Source organism: Oryza glaberrima, chromosome 4 (assembly GCF_000147395.1).
Source record: "Oryza glaberrima chromosome 4, OglaRS2, whole genome shotgun sequence".
In the NCBI taxonomy this organism is placed as follows: Eukaryota; Viridiplantae; Streptophyta; class Magnoliopsida; order Poales; family Poaceae; genus Oryza; species Oryza glaberrima.
In genome coordinates this window covers 28,099,293-28,119,568 of record NC_068329.1, presented here as the reverse complement: position 1 = coordinate 28,119,568, position 20,276 = coordinate 28,099,293, and the positions used below count along the sequence as shown (strand labels likewise).

General features: G+C 44.8%; 4 protein-coding genes across 6 annotated transcripts; 3 read left to right on the top strand and 1 right to left on the bottom strand.

Annotated features, from left to right (window-relative positions):
* Positions 1 to 286: 286 nt before the first annotated feature.
* On the top strand, positions 287 to 4,904 carry LOC127770370 (polyamine oxidase 3). Its single transcript, XM_052296055.1, has 10 exons — positions 287 to 436; positions 2,337 to 2,449; positions 2,571 to 2,659; positions 2,764 to 2,877; positions 2,962 to 3,049; positions 3,137 to 3,222; positions 3,308 to 3,410; positions 3,520 to 3,617; positions 3,720 to 4,149; positions 4,239 to 4,904. Exons 1-10 carry the CDS (start codon positions 424 to 426, stop codon positions 4,557 to 4,559), a joined length of 1,455 nt encoding a protein of 484 aa, XP_052152015.1. The 5' UTR covers positions 287 to 423; the 3' UTR covers positions 4,560 to 4,904.
* Positions 4,905 to 7,067: 2,163 nt separating this feature from the next.
* Positions 7,068 to 7,925, top strand: LOC127771578 (uncharacterized). The gene has a single exon (XM_052297504.1). The coding sequence runs from the start codon at positions 7,213 to 7,215 to the stop codon at positions 7,657 to 7,659; it is 447 nt and encodes a 148-aa protein (XP_052153464.1). The 5' UTR covers positions 7,068 to 7,212; the 3' UTR covers positions 7,660 to 7,925.
* Positions 7,926 to 8,728: 803 nt separating this feature from the next.
* Positions 8,729 to 10,889, top strand: LOC127771311 (transcription factor GTE7-like). The gene is made up of 3 exons (XM_052297194.1): positions 8,729 to 9,973; positions 10,060 to 10,210; positions 10,306 to 10,889. Exons 1-3 carry the CDS (start codon positions 8,816 to 8,818, stop codon positions 10,362 to 10,364), a joined length of 1,368 nt encoding a protein of 455 aa, XP_052153154.1. The 5' UTR covers positions 8,729 to 8,815; the 3' UTR covers positions 10,365 to 10,889.
* A 496-nt stretch (positions 10,890 to 11,385) lies between these two features.
* LOC127771308 (putative disease resistance protein RGA3) lies at positions 11,386 to 17,040 on the bottom strand. Of its 3 annotated transcripts, none has more exons than XM_052297191.1 (4): positions 16,630 to 17,040; positions 16,247 to 16,544; positions 14,810 to 16,134; positions 11,386 to 14,716 (listed from the first exon to the last, which is right to left on the bottom strand). In XM_052297191.1, exons 1-4 carry the CDS (start codon positions 16,931 to 16,933, stop codon positions 11,808 to 11,810), a joined length of 4,836 nt encoding a protein of 1,611 aa, XP_052153151.1. In that variant the 5' UTR covers positions 16,934 to 17,040; the 3' UTR covers positions 11,386 to 11,807. The 3 variants fall into 3 exon arrangements, with proteins under 3 accessions (XP_052153151.1, XP_052153152.1, XP_052153150.1); XM_052297192.1 differs by having other exon boundaries at positions 11,386 to 14,674; XM_052297190.1 differs by having other exon boundaries at positions 11,386 to 16,134.
* Between the last annotated feature and the right edge of the window lie 3,236 nt (positions 17,041 to 20,276).

Genomic DNA, 20,276 nt, shown 5'->3' with positions numbered 1-20,276 from the left:
GATTTTGCGGTGGATTTCGTGTGCTGTGGGAAGCGTTTTTTGTGTGACTAAAACTGAAGGTTTATAAATTTGGGTGAATAATAAACGGTTGGTTTCCTTTGATTTTTTCGCAGTGATATCACGCGGGAGTTGATCCAGACTTAAACCGGATTGCCTGAAAAGTTGATGGGATCGCGCGAATTCTCGGCGCTGGCGTGAGATCGTGAAAGGGTTGGACATCAAATTGCTAGGAGGTTGCGGCGATTTGGCTGCACGACTGCATGAACTGTTTCGTGAACCTGGGACTCAACTCGAACTCGAACCACTACGTGGCCTGCCTCATCATCTTCCTGCTGCATTTCTCCCCGCAGTTTCTGTTAAATCCATCCAATTGTAATTCCAATTCGAGTAGTAATCGTGAAGGAGAGAAACAGAACCCCAACAATGGCGAACAACAGTAAGTTCCTGGCTTCGTTTGGCAGATTTTCTCATCCATTGTTTTTGTGGTGATTCTGTTGCTGATTTTTATGTTATTTTGTTTATTCCATTATAAAGTCCCCCTCTCAGTTCAAGACTTTTTTTTTTTGCATCTGTTAATGTAAAGTTAGGTGGAAAATCGAATTTAGAAGAAACTGTTTTATAAAGTTTGCTGATGTATGCTAATACCTCTGCTAGTAGTAGAATATCGAACATGTATTGTTTTAGGGATTTGTGCACTTAATGCAACCTTAGTGCAAAAACCGAAATTTTCCACTCTCTAGGTGGTTGTAGTGATAAAATTGCTTTGATAATCTAAACACACTGAGTTGCTTATGGTTGTTGGGAGGTGCCTAGTGGGCCAGATGAAAGAGACATCAGCCATCGTGGATGAGTTCCCATATTCCTCTGTCGGTGGTAGGAAGAGAGAACAAAACATTAGCTGTTTACACCTGTTGTACCAGCGCCTCAACCAATTGGAACCTTCTAGGGTTTTTCTCATGGCGAGAGAAAGTCCTCCATGTGGAGTTGTAGGCTCCTGCTGCGCCTTTTAGTTCCTGAAGAGCTTGCAACTTGTAAGACTCTAGTGTAAACCGTTCATGCAAGCACTCACATACTGGTTGCAGTTGAGGTCTAACAACATGCAGATGCAGTAGTGCTTGAACTTTAAATATCATATACTTACTATTCTAAAATTAGATCAGCAAAAGTGCATGTCATGTTAAGTTTAGTGCCATGCGGACATTCTATGCATGCATGATTCATATAGTATTGTAATGCATGTAGGGTGCAGATTATTATACGAGAATATTCGCTGGTGGATCTAGTTATCTAAGTTTCTTTATCTTCCAATGCCACCATTTTCTTATTTTACTGTTCAGCTCTTATAAAATGTTTTTTCTGTTGGCTTTCGTTGCTGTCTCATTTATGGATATCTTTACTTTTGGATTGTGCCTTTTAGTGCGCCTATAGTCATTGTGTGAGATGTTCGGTGGCCATTATTTTTTGCTTGTTAAGTGCTCGGCAAAGAGTTGTCTCGCTAAAAGATTGTCTAATTTATAGTATGCCACCAAATAATTCCAAGATAAACAGTATATAGCCACAAATTCATGTCATGTCTATCGCCCATTAGTCTGAATTTGCACCATGTCCACATAACTAGAAAGAACAGTACAATAATAATATTGTGTCCTTGCCTTTTGCACATCCTTTGAGGTCATTGTGTTTTAACGGAGAGTCTTTGGTGTGCCTGCCCAGCGAAAAATTTGATCAGTCCTACATCTCAGCTTCCAATGTGTAGCTACAGACCAAGCGGTTAGGTTTCTGTGGGGAATCAACAGAATGTTAAAATTGTCCTGTCTTACCTCACCATCATTGTTCTGAGACAGGGGAACATGCCTCACTACTAACCCTCCATGATGGAGGGGGTAGAGGAGGGTTGATGTGAGAAGAACAGGCGATATCGGCAATTTCATCACTTGGTAGGCTTCTTTATGTTAATTCTGTATAAACTGATTTTTATCATTTGGAGGTATAAAACCCCCTTTCACAATGAAGCAAACTGTCAGCCTTAAGGTGCAAAACCTTAGATTCATGAAACACAAGCATCCATCCAACTACATCAAACATGTGAAACTTTCAGGTTGCTTCCTGTGTTGACAGTCATATAAAGAACATATGATGGTACATGTGCCAGCCAGTATTTGCACTTTAGATTTAAGCTGAATGAGCTCCTTTTTCAATGCAATATTTTGGCAAGATAATAACCAAAAATTGACACATCATTATTATTTTATAATGTTTTAACTTTTTATTACTACACTTTGTCACTCTCATTGAGGTTCCTTTTTTTTTTCCTTTTTTTTTTTTGTAAAATCCAGGTTCATATGGTGAAAATGTTAGGAGAAAGTCCCACACACCTTCTGCTATTGTTATCGGCAGTGGGTTTGCAGGCATTGCTGCAGCCAACGCTCTCAGGAATGCATCATTTGAGGTAATATGTGATGCAGTTTATGGCCTAATTGTAATGATATAGGTTCAATGATCCCTTGAAGTGCATTTCAAATGTTGTGAAATTCTTCCCCACTGGTTATTCTAATGTGGTTTCTTTCCAGGTTGTTCTTCTAGAATCTCGTGACAGGATAGGTGGTAGAATTCACACTGATTACTCTTTTGGCTTTCCTGTTGATCTGGGAGCATCCTGGTGAGGTTCCTCTCTGACAATATTTTCTGAATTATTTGAAATGGTGGCAAAAGTTTATCTGGAACCATTATTTTTAATCCACTTCCATTTTGTGTGAGCATCAGGCTTCATGGTGTTTGTGAGGAAAATCCCCTGGCACCAATTATTGGAAGGCTTGGACTTCCACTGTATCGCACAAGTGGAGATGACTCTGTGCTGTTTGATCATGACCTTGAGAGGTAACTAGAGATAGTTTATTTTGTATGTAACTTGAGAGATGATGGACCATAATAATCAACCATTTAACATGTTTTTTCCCTCAGTTATGCTCTCTATGACACTAAGGGCCATCAAGTTCCCCAAGAGCTGGTAGAAAAGATAGGGAAGGTTTTTGAGACTATATTGGAAGAGGTATTACCTTGTTTCAGTTTCCATGCTTATTGTTGTTGCATGATAATATTTTTGGTACTTGTTTTTCCCTAACATTTATATGTGCAGACTGGCAAACTGAGGGAAGAAACTAAGGAAGACATTTCTATTGCGAAGGCCATTGCAATTGTTATGGAGAGAAATCCACACTTGAGGTTTGTACCATCCAATTTCTGCCCATGTGCATAGGTTATCCTGATCTTTTGGTCATTTTGCCTGACCTGTCCTTGTTCACAACAGGCAAGAAGGGATTGCTCATGATGTTCTTCAGTGGTATTTGTGCCGCATGGAAGGTTGGTTTGCTACTGATGCGGACGCAATCTCTCTTCAGGGTTGGGACCAGGTAGGACTTTTGTTCCTGATATCAGCTACAATTGCCAATATTTTGCTCATGATGTACTCATGCTAGTTTGATTGCTATGTCTCATGTTCGTACTGTGCTGTGGGTGCAGGAGGTACTGCTTCCTGGTGGCCATGGTCTCATGGTTCGTGGATATCGTCCAGTAATAAATACTCTGGCAAAAGGCCTAGATATACGCCTTGGTCACAGGTATGCATATCCATTTAGTTTTTCCTTCTCACTTTAAAAGCAAAATTCATGGTTCCATCCACCATTCCTTATTGCTAATCCACATTATTTTCTTTTCTTTAGGGTTGTTGAGATTGTTCGCCACAGGAATAGGGTGGAGGTTACTGTAAGCAGTGGTAAAACATTTGTTGCGGATGCTGCAGTCATTGCCGTCCCCTTAGGTGTTCTTAAAGCAAACACCATTAAATTTGAACCTAGGCTGCCAGAGTGGAAGGAGGAAGCAATAAGAGAACTCTCAGTTGGAGTCGAGAACAAAATAATTCTCCACTTCAGCGAGGTTTTCTGGCCTAATGTGGAGTTCCTTGGAGTAGTTTCATCCACCACATATGGCTGCAGCTATTTCCTTAACCTCCACAAGGCTACTGGCCATCCTGTTCTAGTTTACATGCCTGCGGGTCGGCTTGCATGTGACATTGAAAAGCTGTCAGATGAGGCTGCTGCCCAATTTGCCTTCTCTCAGCTGAAGAAGATCCTGCCCAACGCTGCTGAGCCGGTTAGTATCTTGACAAAAATATCAAATTTGGCAATCAAGAATCTCTTTATGCTAGTTCTTACAACGATGCTGCCCAAATCTTATTGCAGATACATTACCTAGTGTCACATTGGGGCTCAGACGAGAATACACTTGGATCCTACACCTTCGATGGGGTGGGCAAACCTCGTGACCTGTATGAGAAGCTGCGGATCCCAGTCGATAACCTATTCTTTGCTGGAGAAGCCACCAGTGTCCAGTACACTGGCACGGTGCATGGCGCCTTCTCCACTGGTCTGATGGCAGCTGAGGAGTGCCGAATGAGGGTTCTTGAGCGGTTCAGGGAGCTGGACATGCTGGAGATGTGCCACCCTGCAATGGGGGAGCAGACCGCCACTGTCTCAGTCCCACTGCTCATCTCCCGGCTGTGAACAGACCAGGAGCTGCACAAAAATTATAGTCTTCTAAGGCCATTTGGCACTTGGCACCCGGCGAGCGCACTAAGCCATTCCCCTGATTGCTCGAGGAAGGCAGCATTGGAGCAATTATCCTATTTGCTTCTCCTTGGCATGAGGAGTGTGCTGGTGCAGCTTGCGGTGCGCTAAATAAAGTCACTGAAAATGGAGTGTGGGAGTCTGGTGTGTATTGTTGAGTATAAAATGAGGGAGTCAATATGTAGTTAAGCAGGGATTACGGACTATGTGAGCCATCATTACTGAACAAGATGGTGTATGTGTGACGAACAATTAATTTAAACGATCGATATTGAAAATGAATGAGTGCTTTGCCCCCAAGTTTGACGTAATGTAGTTTTCTACGGGAGCATGCCCGGTAGGAACTAGAGCCAAAAGAGCCTAGTTTTGCTGGGATTTCAATTTTTTTTTGACATAATTGCTGGGATTTCATTAACTGGTGGTTACTACTTGTATCCCTTTTAAAGATACTTAAAGAAAAAGAAAACACCACCAAAGCCCTCAGCTGCAGAACATGGTTGAAACTTGAAACTGCCATTTTTATTGCCCAAATACTGCAGCCGCCTCCTGTCATCTTGGTCGAGTTAGAATTTGCATGCCTGGTTACATCTCCATGAAGCTTATGCCATCCTATTTGCATAACAGCATAAGAGGGATACGCCAAGGTTAGGCATATGAATATGATACAAGTATGACTTCAGAAAGTGGTGGTTTGCAAAGGAACATGCTAGGGGTAGTACAGTATTTGTTCAACTGTATATTTCTGCCTGCAAAGGGCAAGCACCGGCTCGAAATTGACGTAGAGCGCGATGTTGATTGATGCCATTGGAATTTGGATCCCCTGAACGGCTGAACCTACCTGGTCACAAAGCTCACAGCGTGTTTCAGAGGGTGAAGGGCTTCCAGTAACAGCTACACTGATTTCGACCGATAGATCAGCACCACTGATCTCCAATCCTTTAACCAAGCTCAGAGAAGGGGAGCAATGGATTGTGCTGATTTTAATTTACTGTGCTCCTACTGGCCTTCCATGTCATCATTCTGTGGCTTGCGAATTTTCATCTACTGTTCTGAAACGTAAGATGATGGGCATGAGATTCTCTGCACATTATTCTGAATGCTGCCAATTGGCACCAAACGACATCCAAAATGTAAGTACTCTCGGGATGTTGTTCACTGAATCTTGATATACTACTGTTCTTGGCATTGACATTCACTGCTCACTGATTGTGGAGCAACAGTTACTCACTGGGTTCATGTGGATGAGAAGAGAGATGAAATGCCAAAAAGAAAAAAAACCTATGATCATATATCATCAGCTCCGTTCCGGCAAATTACTGCAATTTGATCTCTAAAAATAAACATTTGATAATGATGTTTCAATTACCAGATATTTCATTTCGACATGGACATGGAAATGGAACTGACAACCCATACATGAAAACTATTACTGTCGAATAATCTTGTAACACACATTGACAAATGGGCCTATACCAATATCACAGGTGCACTCACACCTATTGTCCTATTGATCATCACAGTTTTACATAGCTTCAATCTTGGCAACAAATACTTCTTATAACTATAATATTGGCTTCAAAATATTTGTTTTTTTTTTAAAAAAACTTTCGTTTCATTTTCATAACCCATGCGTGCACCATGGTACTGTACGAAGAATGCCAAGTTGCTGGCTGAGCAAGCAGAGGACGGCTTGTACAGGGACAGCCTAGCGCCCCTGGAAGTTAAATTTCCTAAAAGGAGATGAAAGGAACTCCTCCGATCTTATCCGCCTCATGTGATTGCCGTCCTCCATGGGGAAACCTCGCTACAATCTTCTACAAAAAGTTGGATGAAATTGACAGTAGTCTTTACTAAATATATCGTTTTTCTTTTGCAGAAATTCTTATTGGCGATGCGTACCGAGATTTTTTTCTTCATTAGAATGCTTACAAAACAACATTTATATTGTATACTGTACTGTATGTTGCGTAATGAGAGAGATGATGCATCAGTGTTGGATGCTATATGAATGATTTATGCATATGTTCTCACTCTCAATTTTTTTTTTGTTCACGCTGTCTTACCTCTGAAAATTTTGTATTGTTCATTTGAGGCTCATAAGTACATTTTCTCCTACTATGGTAAGCTGTCATGTTAGACGCCTGAAGGTTCAATGTATTTTATGACAAAATACTCCCTGCTGAATATTCATCATTTACAATTCTTCATTTATCACGGGACAGTATAGCAACACTTCTCTAGGCATAACTACTATATTAATATTATCACAGTGACGTTGATTGTGTCTCTGGTCACCTGATCACTTTCAACTCATTTTATCCCTGCCTCCAAAATCGTATCATTTATAGTATTCCCTTTCCAAGATTTATCTACCCGTCAGTTTCCCACCAGAGAGAACCATCCACTTGCAAATTGCATGGCTCAAAATTAAATTGCAATTCCAAATTGACAGTGTACGGGTCTATAAATACGAGCACCCAGACTACGATTAATTTCCAGTAAGCTTAGCACGAAGCTTCCATGGCCACAGATTCTTGAGCTGCCGATCGCTGTGCGTAGCGCACGCTTGACGCTGACGCTGACGCCGACAATGGCGAAGGCCCAGCTCGTCGCCCGGTTCTCCGTCGAGGTCGCGCCGCCGCTGCTGTCGTCGATCATCAGGCCCCGCCGCCGCCGCGGGTTCCCGGCGATGCTGGACACGATAGCGGAGGAGGAGCCCGACGCGCCGCCGCCGCCGGCCATAGTCATGGCGCGCGAGCTGTCGGCGAGCTACGCGCTGCTCCGTGGCGTCGCCGCGGCCGCCGCCGCCGTGGCGCCAGCGCCGCCTCCTCCTCCTCCTCCTCGCAATGTGATGGTCGGCAGCAGCTGCAGCTCGTTGGTCCTGGTGCGCCGCGCCGAGGCCAAGGAGAAGCGGTGCGTCGTCGTCGTCGTCGGGAGCTCCGCCGCCTCCGCCGCCATCGTCCACGGCGAGAAGCGGCTCCACCTCGCCGCCGCTCCGGCGTCCGAAGCAGCAGCGTGCTCCGAGATCGGCGCGTAAATATATTCGATCCGCATATATATACAGTGATGCTCTCGTTGTGGTTTTAAACGAAGAACGAAACGTGTCATACTACTACGTCCTTTCCCATATATAATTTTGAGCTAACCAACGTCAAAAGAAAAAAAAGAAAGAAAGAAAGAAAAGGAAGTAGTAGCTAATGCCTCCCTGCTCATGGCAGCTATGTACTTGCTAGCTAATAAAATGGTAATCGTTTTATATTATGTATCTATATGTTAGATATATCGATGACTTTTACTATGATCTCTACTTTGTATATATAATTGTTGCAAGAAAAATGGCTACATACATGTAGGCCTTTTGATCAGGAGGTTGGGAGACCAGTTCAAACCATGCTTGCAGAACAAAGGGGCACATGGTGTGGCTCCCTCCATATAATGCTGCTTTCTTTTGGTGCGCACGCTTTACAGAGAGATTCGAAAGCAAGACACGGGAGCATTGGCACATGCATACAGTTGTATCACAATGTAATAAGCTAAGTGTGTAAAAAAATACGACCCCATTTTATGTTATAAGTTTTTTTATTTCTTTTTCATAATCAAATTTCTTTAGATTTAACTAAGTTTAGAGAAAAACATAGTAGCATTTTCAACACCAACTAAACATATTATCAAAATATATACAATATTAGATTTAATCAAACTAATTTTGTGTTTCAAATGTTGCTACATTTTTCTATCATATTTTAAAAAGTTGACGACGGAAAAAAATCAAAGCAACGAGTAATATAGAACAGATGGAGTAATAAGCTAAGTGCAAATGTACAATCACGTAGTAAGACTTAAACTAGTACTAATCACTCAAATAATAACCCAGTTGCACCTTCACTACCGTTATATGTTCACGAACCACGTCATAACGATCACGCAGCAAGATCTTGCCACGTCACACCCTTACCAACATCCTAGCCGTCCACTCCCCACTGCCCGCGGGCAACTCTACGCAGATCTCCACCGTTCGATCTGCCTCCGAATAGACATCAACGGTCAGGATCTCGCCTCGGGCACATCCACCCGCCACAGAGAGAGAAAAAAATATCTCCTCGGCTTCTCCCCTTTCCCCGTGCGGATCCACCCTACTCTCGCCAGCGCAGCAGCAGCAGCACGCGAAACCCTCGCCGGCGACGGCGACGGTGATGGCCTCCGCCCTGCTCGCCGGCCGGGGCGGGGCTAACCACCACCACCACCACCAGTGGGGGGAGACCCGTGCCCCGCTCGCGCCCGTGGCCCCCAATTCCGATCCCAACCACCCTCTCCAGCAGCGCGCCAACGGCTCGGCCACGAGGCCGCCGCCGTCAAGCTACGTGGCGCTGCGGCCGGGGGCGATGGCTCACCGCGAGGCCCGCGCGCTGCGGGACCGCCTCGCCGGCGAGCTTGGCCAGGTCCGCGCCCTCATCGCCCGGATCGACACGTGGCAGCAGGGTCAGGTGAAGCGCCATGGCTCGCCTCGCCGGGACCTCCCCACGCCGCCGGCGAAGCTCAGGGCGGCGATGCGGAAGCGTTGCGAGCAGATCCTGGCGAAGCTGCGGAAGGACAAGCGGAGCATCTGGTTCAACGCCCCCGTCGAGGTCGACCGCCTCGGGCTCCACGACTACCACGCAGTCATCAAGTGCCCCATGGATCTCGGCACGGTGAGGGCGAACCTCGCCGCCGGAAGGTACCCCTCACACGACGACTTCGCCGCCGACGTCCGGCTCACGTTCAGCAACGCGCTGAGATACAACCCTGCGGGGCACGAGGTCCACACCTTCGCCGGCGACCTCCTGGCGTCCTTTGAGAAGATGTACAAGGCATCTATGTCTTGGTTCGAGCAGGAACTCAAGCTCCTTGAGCCGCCGATGCCAGTGCCGCCACCGGAATTGCCACCGGCGACAGCTCCGGTGCAGGTGAAACCAAGGGCAGCGAATGTGAAAATGCGGAAGCCGAAGGCAAGGGAGCCGAACAAGAGGGAGATGACGCTGGAGGAGAAGAACTTGTTGAGGGTTGGGTTGGAGAGCTTGCCAGAGGAGAAGATGCATAATGTGCTGCAGATTGTGCGGAAGAGGAATGGCAATCCTGAGCTGGTTGGGGGTGAGATCGAGCTGGATATTGATGAGATGGATGTCGAGACACAGTGGGAGCTTGATCGATTCGTCAACAACTTCAAGAAGGCGCTCAACAAGAGTCGACGGGCTGCCATTGTTAATGGTGAAAATGCCGATGTCATTGATGCTTCCGTGGCTAATGATAGTGATATGCTGGTGAATGGCAGTACCGCTACGATGGTGGACAACGGTGATGTGACAATGGCAATAGTGAGCAGCATACTTTGTTCTTGGTTGCTATTAGCTTATGTGTGAGATGAGCTCTTATAATGGTTAATGTGTTTTGTTGTTTACAGGAGAGCAAGGATCCTGACAAGATCACTACACAGGCCGAGCAGTTGGATGAGTATGTAGATATCGGGGATGAAATGCCAACAGCAACTTACCAATCAGTGGAGATTGAGAAGGATACTGAGGCCGCGAGCAGTGGGTCCTCATCATCCAGTGGTACGATCGAACTGTCACTTTATAATTTGAACATCCAACTTCTTGATGAACGGAAGGTTTTGGGTTGTCTTATTTGATTTTTGTTACTGTTTCAGATTCAGGGAGCTCAAAGGACAGTGTCTCAGAATCTGGCAATGCCCATTCTCTGGTGTAAGGCCTCCATTCTAACAGTAGGATACGAGTAGGTGGATGATTAATTTCCTTTTGTGTGATTGGTGGTGTAGAGACACCAAAAGTGTAGGTGTTTTGTAAGTTGATTAAGAGGAGTTGGTATCTGTTTGGATTTAGTCAAGATTAATTTGTAGTGAGTGAACTGGCTTTGTGGCTATTCTGATAGCGCAGGTGTCCTATGTACATATAAGTGAAAAATGGAGACTACGGTAGCAATTGGTAGACTGGTAGTTCACCAGGCTTTCTGATCTGAAGAAGTGAATATGGTTCATGTGGCTGTCTGTTCTTCTAGTTCTCAATGCAGTTGTTTTGTTACAACTGTCATATACTCTTAATACTCTTATGTAATTTGATGTGTCATTATGGGTGATTGTAACTGTGGCAATTGAAGTAGCAACATATAATCTTTTCTGGGAGCTGTCTTGATTGTAGTGTTTCAGTGTTGTTGCTCCATGCTGGCAAAAGTTTTATATATCTTGGTATTGCAGACTGTTTTGTGATTATTAAATTGCTTGAGAATTAGTTTAGCTTATGTTTGCCCGTGCAATAAATTTGCTTCTTGATAATGTTCAGCTAAATGCATACATGATCGAAATGGTATGCACCTCCAATGCATACATGAGATTATATGCTGAGTTTTTCACCACAGAAATAGAAAAAGAAGAGTTTGTCGTTAGTCTTCTCTAGTGATTATGTCTGTTTTACTCAGATTACTTATGTGGCATTTATTTTTATACTATTTCTGAAGAGAATTCTTTTGTTAGCAAATTTTTGACACTGTCTTAGCAACCTGCAATGCTGTCAACCACTCCTTTGTTAACAAAAAAAAAAAACTTGCGTAGTGCGATGCTCAACTGAATTGCATGTGCGAACAATTCTTGAGTGCACAGAGGACACAGCAAAGTGAATTAACCACCGAAATTGGCAGATCCGAGCACAACCTGGAACACAATGTGAATGCAAAAATAGCACGATATACACAGTTCCTTCTGTAATCACGAAAATGAACAGCAATCATCCTTTTCAGTAGATAGAATTATAGAATTTGTATGTGACAATGCATTGGAGCGGATTGGTTTTGCCGGTCGATTGCTATCAGTTAAATACAACATCAGTCGTAGCACAGAATTACGGAGCAAAATACAGAATTCTGGTACAGAATCTGGCACATTAAAACCAATTTCTAACATCTTTTCGTTAAAAACCAAAACCAATTTTTGATACTTCTGATTAAAAGAACCACGCGTTTGGCCTTATGTTTTCAGCTGAACCAAAGCTAGCTCTGCGACAGTTGATATAGCCATCATATGTCCTTTGTATTGTGTAACGGTTCTGAAGGTCGTCATTGCGGCAATGGAATTTACAGCAGCTTGAACGCCTGAACGAGCCCATGCCAGTTGGGCAGGTGGAAAAAGCCACCGAGTAATCAATTCACATATCTCTGATTAATTTTGACCTTCCGCTTGCTTGCTAGCAATCTGCACTGCTGAGCTAGCTCGTTACTGCAATCTACGATAGCCAGTTCTTCCAACGAAGGTGGGAGACCCTTTTCCAGCAGCCTCGCGATGCTCCCGCAATTCCAGATCTCCAACCTCTTGAGGGAGGGAAGGTTGTGGAGCCCTGTGGGAAGATCTACGAGATTGTAGCAACAGTTAAATCGGAGCTCTTGCAGGGAAGTGAGGAGTTGAAGCGCTCTCTCTTCCTCGTCCGTTAGTCTTTCCATTTCCAATCCGTGACTGCAAAGCTCTAGGTATTGGAGAGAGGTGAGGTTCTTGCAAAACGACGTGGTAAGGATTGAGGGATAATTGATCTCGAGCCTTTCCAGTCGTGGGCATAGCTCATAGCCCTGTCCTGACAAACTCTCAAAATATGGAGGCAATCTGGGACATCTGTGTACTTTCAAATGCCTGAGGGTGTGGAGGAATCGCAAGCCCTCTAATGTGGCAAGTGATGAACAACCTTCAATCTTCAAATGTTCGAGTGCAGTGCATGATTGCAACTCCAGAGATTTCAAATTTCCAGTGCCTGATACCTCTAATCTTTTTAAGCAAGTGAGATTCGTCTGGAAGCAGGGCTGTAGAATTTCTTGAGAATACTCTCTGATGTAAAGTCCCTCAAGTGATTGCGGAAGGATACACCTTCCATATTCTCCATAATCACTGAGGCATCTGTCTGCCCGCAACAACCTGAGGTTGCCGAGCGATTGCAAGCCTTCCAACGAATTAAGTGACTTGCAGTTTTCAATTATCAACTCTTGGAGCGCTGTGCAGAAATGGAGCTGCAGAGATGTCAAACTTCGGTTGCTCCGTACTTCTAGTTTTTTCAGGCTGGTGAGGTTCCCTGGAAAGCAGGGTTGAAACGTTTTTAGGGAATCAATATTTCCAACCTGAAGTTCCCCAAGCGATAGCGGGAGGAACCATCTTCCGTTTGATTGCTCATCACTTCCATCATTATGCGTCAAGGATGAGAGTAGCTTGGGGCATGCCAAAATCACTATCTCCTCAAGGGAGGTAAATCCAGCGAAATCTTCCTTGCTGCTGTAGAATGTTAAATCATTGCACCATCCAATAGATACCCTTTTTAGAGAGGAGAGGAGATTTAACGGAAGGCGCAGAAGTTTATCTCGACCTGGATATCCTAATGACGCAGCCCCCGTAGCTGATATAAGATTCGGTTGACTGTTTTCTTCCTCTCCTATTGATAGCCCTGTTATTTGCTTGCAGCCATTTAAGCTCAGTTCTTGGAGGGCCTGCGCATGTTGCAACATCAGAGACAACCACTTCCCTGTTGTTCCACAATACTCAATATGGAGACGTTCGAGAGATGGGAGGGCACTCTGATTTGATCCTGACATATATTCACAGGTAAGCTCTTGTGGAACATCTGAAGATAGAAGTTCAGGGCAATTGCCTAATTTCAAACTCTTCAAACAAACGAGTTGCCTTACACCTTTGAATGAAATAGACGTAAGATTTTGGCAACCTGATATTATCAATCTAGTTAGGAACCTCAGATTATGGAATGACATTACTTTGTCATCCAATGTAATCAGTTGATTAATATCCTCACAAAAAATATCATCAAAATCATCATCATCATCAACGTCAGGAAGTCCAATCGTTAAAGTTCCATTGGATGACCCCTTCATTGATGGAAGTGTTGAAACTCCGGAGATTGATAATTTCGAAACAATAGTTGAAGGCGGAAGAGGGTTGTGCACATGCAGATCAGGACAAGCATGGATGGTAAGCTTGCTAAGATGAGGCAACCATGATATCTGCTCAATTTCAAAATGTTGGCAGTTATCAAACAACGGAAAGACCTTCAGCACTGGGCAATGTTTAATGTTCAGAACTCTTAAACTGTAGTTCAGGTCCCTGATGGAACTGCAGGAGCATCTCTCCAACTTTGGCATGTCAATTAACATCAGCTCATCCAGCGAAGGAATTGATATTTGTACTACATTCTGCATACTCCTCAACTCCACCTTTCTAAGAAATGGAAAACGCTCCAGTGATGGAAGAATTTGCCATTGTGCACAACGTTCTAGATGAAGTGTCTGCAAAGAGGTAAGTGAAGTGGCAAGCCATGATGGAGAGGTAGCACCATTGTACCCAGATATCTGTAGATCCTTAAGGTTCTTACGTGGTTCAAGACCCTCAAGCACATCTCTTGCATTCTCACATTTATCCTGTGGTAAGTAATCACTCCAAAAAAGCCGCAAAGTTTCTAAGTTTTGTTTGTCTCTCAGTCTTGCTCCACATGCCTCAGCTCCACTTGTAATGTTCTCAAGTTGAGACACACCGAACTGTACAAGCTGGTTCATGGATTGAAGTAGAGTTATTTCAGAACTGCTAGCAACATGAACATTAAAACTATGTAATTCCTGAAGAGCAGTCATTCCGCTGATGCTAGCAATGGACATGTAGATTTGCTCTGGTGCTACAAGATGCTGTAGGCTAACAAGATTTTCCATATCGTTAGGCATAGTAAGATTTGAGCCAGAATCTAATACTTGAAGATGGTAAAACTTGCTTAGAGATTGAGGCAAAGTTTTGCTGTCGATCTTCATATATCGAATATGGGTAAGATTTACCAGATTGCAAAGCAATGGGTCAAAATTATTATACAGATTGCGAAGTAACATGTCCATATAATTATATGTTTGCTCAGAACATACTTGCAGTAGGCGCAGCTTTTGAGCTTTCAGGACTATATCTTTGAAGGATTGAGAGAAGGAAAAGGCACTCTTCACGATTAGCACCAACGTCCTCAAATTTCTCAATGACACAGCTGCATTGTTAATTATTTTTTCAAACTTCTCATTACAAGGATCTGTATGGTATTCGGAATCAATTACTATTGTCAAATGGCGAACAGTAGGGACTATTTTATTGCAATGTAGACCATCTATAACTGTGTACTCACCGGTTCTGGATATTATCCTTGCAAAATCATGCATAAGGCCACACATAGCATAGCTTGTCTGATCACCTAGAGTGGACTCTTCTCTTTCAACTAGCTCAAAGAAGCCCAAATTAACCAAATCAGACAAATAGCCCTGCCCTATCTCCTCCAACATCTTATTTGAATGGCTGCATTTTATAAATCCTTGTGAAGTCCAAATACGGACCAACTCCGCACCAACAAAACGGTAATTAATGGGGAATATAGAACAGTACAAGAAACATCGCTGTAAATGCGAGTGCAGCTGATCATAGCTAAGCTTCAAACTAGACATGATGCCTCCACTCAGTTGCAGAGATTTCCAATCCTCATTCTTCAGAACGTTATTCCAACGATCAACATTACGGTTCCTGCATAATAGTTCCCCTGCAGTTTCTGCTGCCAACGGATTGCCCTTCAATTTATCTGATATTTGCTGAGCTATGGTGCTTAGGCATTTATGTGCTTCGTATTTCTCATCACCAAATGCACATGCTCTAAACAATTGCCAGAAATACTCTTTTTCCAAAGCACCTAACTTAATCGCATTAACCGTACCTATCATGTTTGCAACAGACATACTTCTAGTTGTGACAAGAATCACATTGCCCTTTGCACTGTTAGACTTCAAGGGAACCAATAGTTTGTTCCATTGGAAGATATTCACATTGTCCCATACATCATCTAAAATAAGTAGAAACCTCTTTGATTTGATATTAGTCATCAAGGTCTCCTGAACATTAGCAAAACTGCACAATCCTTCATACTTTTCTTTACAGATAAAATCTAGCATCTCTCTGGTGAGTCGCATTTCGTTGAAGTCCTGAGATACACAAACCCATATATTGTGCTGAAACTGACGTCCCACAATCGGATCATTGTATACAAGTTGAGCGAGAGCTGTCTTCCCAGCTCCTCCAATGCCAACAATAGGCACTACAGTTACCCCATCGTAACTGTCGACCGTAATAATCTCCATGATGGTATTCTTCTCTGTGTCTCTCCCATATATTTTGCATGGACTAAGACTTGACGTTCTTCGGCACAGAATTGTGGTTGTACTTGTATGATGATTTGAGTTTCCAACAAGGTCCGGTCCTTGTAGCTTAAGTATCCCACTAACAGCCCCTCGTGCATCTTGTAACTCACGTATAATTTGCTTTATCCTAATGGAACATTCAGCTTTGTTCCAAGAGAGTTCACCAGCTACACTGTTTTGTGTTGACTCATCAGTAATCCTCATCCTTTTTCTACTGCCTGATCCACCGAGTTCAACAGATATGCCATTTGCTGTAGCTTCGGCAATACTGCAAAATGAAAAGGAAAAAAAAAAATAGAAGGCAAGAATTTCACAGTTGCTTGGGGGGGGGGGGGGGGGGGTTTGAACCGCTGAAAACAAGAACTGAATCATGATCGTACCTTGACGGGTTTGGCTGCTGGTCGGTTGCTTGACGCTTCTTTTTGCAACTGTCACTCTTGAGATGGTTGTGCAAAACCGATGTCCCTTTGTCAGAAGTACACCTGACCACCGTGTGACAGTGAATACATCTTGCCTTCAGTGGCTTCCCATTCTCCTCTTCGGTGATGTCGAAGTGCCCCCAAGCCTTGGACCGTTTGTTGCCACCGCTGCCACTCGCAATAGCGGCGTTGCTACTCGGTCTCTCTGGTTGCAGAGCTCCATGTTCGTCCAAGGTTTCAGTGGCGCTTTGCCATGAGCCTGAAACAAAAAGAAAGGGAAATGAATGAAACCTCCTAGTCCTTGGACACAAAAATGGATACATCTTGCATAAACGCTTAATTACCTCCTTGGACCTGCTGCTGGAGCCTGAAGTAGTCGAGCTCGTCGACCGCGTCGTCGGCGTCGTAGAGCAACTCCCTGACACGACCGAGCGATCGGAACAGAGGCTTGTTCCTGATCGCCCTCCCCTTCGCAGCAGCGACCACCGCCTCCACCATCTCGATCTCAGACCTGAGCTTCTTCGTGTCATCGGCGAGCCCAACCTGGCGAATCCAGTCATCCAGCTTGTCGGCGTCCAGGTTCTCCAGGATGGTCTCCGCCAGCCACCCGATCCCACCCTCCAGCAAACCGACTTCCACCTCCTCCATCAGATGCGGCAGCAGCTCCTCCGTTGTCGCCAATGGTGTGACCGCGTGAGAAGGAGAAGAGGATGGGGAAAGCAGAGTAGCGGGTGTAGTGGAAGACAGGATGCTGAGTAAAAGGAAGCTACCACTACACTAGGCATCAAGTGGAAGGGGAGAACAGAACAGATTCCAGGAAATGAAACACTGTGCGAGCGGCAGTGTTCGTGGGACTAAGGCCCAGGTTAGTTCACAAATTTTTTTCCCCAAAAACATCACATCGAATCTTTAGACATGCATGACCATCAAATATAGATAAAAATAAAAAAAACTAATTGCACAATTAGAGACGAAATCGCGAGACGAATCTTTTTAGCCTAATTAGTCCATGATTAGCAATAAGTGCTCATATGCTAATGACGGATTAATTAGGCTCAAAAGATTCGTCTCGCGGTTTCCAGGCGAGTTATAAAATTAGTTTTCTCATTCATGTCCAAAAACCCTTTCCGACATCCGTTCACGGTGACGCACTAGCTGACTCCAACTTTTACGGACACCCGTCCTTCTTCAGTTGGGCTAGTTGGGCCAAAAGAATCCGAAGAGAAGCTTCCCTTAGAAATAAGTCCATTCTTCTTCCCTCATCTTTACGCAAATTTAATTGGTATCCTAAACCATAATATCAGAATTTTTTACTTTCATCTTAACAAAACCATTCAAGTTAGGTCCTATGACAATATGGATGGTTGCTTTGGATGATATGGCATCTTAGTCATCAAAAAATAATAAATGGATGGTTGCTTTGGATGATATGGCATCTTAGTCATCAAAAAATAATAAATTAAAAAACATGTGTTGTCAGCATGTAAGTGGACTTCCCCCTCTCCCTTCCTCTCCCCTCTTTTCTCCAGGAGCTTGTCAGTGGGGAGAGGGCCGGCAAGCCTGTCCGTGGGAGGTGGCAATGGCAATGGGAGGTCCGTGACGAGGAGGCTTGAGGCGGCCGATGAAGAGCAACAGCGTGAGCACCGTGCAGACAGTGGCGGCGAAGAGGTTGGCAGGGAACTCCGCGCGTGAGACAAAGGCGACAAAGCTAGCCGAGGCGGGCGCGCTGAGGTCGTGTAGCTCTCCCCCCCCCCCCCCCCAACGCAACTTGCATCGCATCCATCTCGAGATTGAAGCCACTCACGCCTCCTTCACTATGAGCTCACTCGAAGTTGTCGCACCGTCTTCATCGTGAGCTTACCATTGCCTGCTTCCACCGCCAAACCTGTAATGCAGATGCAATGGCAAAGGCGGGGGACATCAGGTAGGGTGGCACAGCGTGAGGGTTGCGGGAGCTAGCGATGAAGTGTGGTGCGTGCGGAGCTTGAGCTCAAGCCGCTAAGGTTAGCAAGTCCCCAAGTCGCCTTGTCAACCTCCCTCGCTTTGTTGTGCCTGAGAACACCGGTGCCCTGTGGTGGTGCAATCGGATCTAGCCATTCGAGATGGTCAAATACTAGGTAGCGAAGGCGGTGACTGTCGTCATCCAGCGTGAACGACACCGACACTTATGAGGGTGTTCTAGCGCAGTGCCGAAGTTCTACTGGGAGAGCATGAATGTTGGCCACCTCTTCCTCAACGGGGCGTCCCTAGCGGTTGGATCTGGGCCATGCCAGCTGCCTCGAGCCCCCTTGCTGCTGACCTCCTACTGCCACTGTCGGGCTCGCTAGCCGCCAACCCTTTCCTTGTGGGCAAGCTCCAAGGGAAGAGAGGGAATAGGTGGAGGTCCACTTACTTATGGCCCTGTTTGGAAGATTAGCCCAGGGCTAATTTTGAGAGCTAATGTTTAGTCATGAATTAGTAGGCTAAACATTAGCCTAGGGTGGTATGTTTGGATCCATGGGCTAATTCAAGGCTAAAAGGTGGAGAGATAGTAGAAAGAGAGGAGAGAGAAGGAGAGAGAGAGCTACTTTTTATGGTCCCCACACAAAATTAGCCCCATTAGCACCCCTTGGAGGGGCTAATGTTTTGAGGGGGGCTAATTCACATTAGCTCAAAATTAGCCCACATGTTTGGATTCTTGAGGGCTAATTTGAGGCTAAAAGGTGAGGGCTAAACATTAGCCCTTGGAATCAAACAGGTCCTATGTGTCTCACATTTTTTTTCTAACTACGATGTCACGTCATCCAAAACAACCATGTAGACTTTCATGGAATCTGACTTAGATGGTTTTACCAAGAAAGGGGTGAAGGTTTCTAGTATTACGGTTCAGAGATATCAGTTAAACTCGACCTACAGATAGGGAACGTCAAGTGGACTGATTCCAAGCTTTTAGACGATTTAGGTCCGTGTTGGGCCAGCCCAGATAATAGAATTGTACTTTGTCGGGCCCAACCGCCCAATACGAGCTTCCATTTCTGCTCCTTTGCTGCCTTTGCCTTCTGAAGTTGAATGGAACAAAGACATTCCTATGCGTTTCATTCTGAAGATCAAAGATTTGCAAGGATGAATTTGACACTGCAGAGATTTGCAAGGATGAATTTGACACTGCAGAGTCCTCAAGTTCATTAGCTTTTGTATATTGCCCAAGGTTTTTAATGCCAAAACAGTAGGTAGCTTTTGTGCACCTGGCTGATAAGGTTCATCATCACAGCTGAGAATGTTGTTTCATTTCTGATTTCTCATAGATGTTCTGAAATTGGTCTGAATTTTCACGTATGCTCTGCTTTCGGACGCTTGAGAGGCACAAATTGAAAAAAGAGGATGAGGAGTACTATCTTTTTACTCTCGAATACTAGTTACATGAAAACAACCAAAACTCACAAACAGATGACACTATAACTGAGAACTACAGACCAAAAGCTCACGCAGGCAGAATATTGCCGTATACTCAGACAACACAACTGACAACCAGCATACACTCACAATTCACAAAGCAATGCTAAATCTTGTACATACAGCGAAGAATGCAATCATCTCGCAAGAACAGAGCCCCAAATCGCGACCACGAAGATCAGGCTGAAGAGGCAAACCAAGAGCATCGTCCTGCCCACGGCTCGCCGGTTTACCACATCACCTGCCACCCAAAACCCGAGAGAAGCCTCCACAAAACCGACGAGCACCACGGTGACAAGGCTTCCGTAATACAGCCAGTGGAGTGCCTTGCCATGGTGTCCGAAAACTCCGCTCGGAGCGATGAAGAAGACGAGGCTGAGCGCGGCCGCAGCTTGGAGGACGCCGCAGGAGATGAGCGCGCCTGGTAGCTTGTCGTCGTCGAGGCAGGCGTCGGTGATCGGCCGCAGGATCTTGAGGAGGAACTCCGGGAGGTCCATATCTTGCGTACCTTCGATTAAATGAATTTATCGTGTGCACGAGAGAGATTCTTTGGATTGGA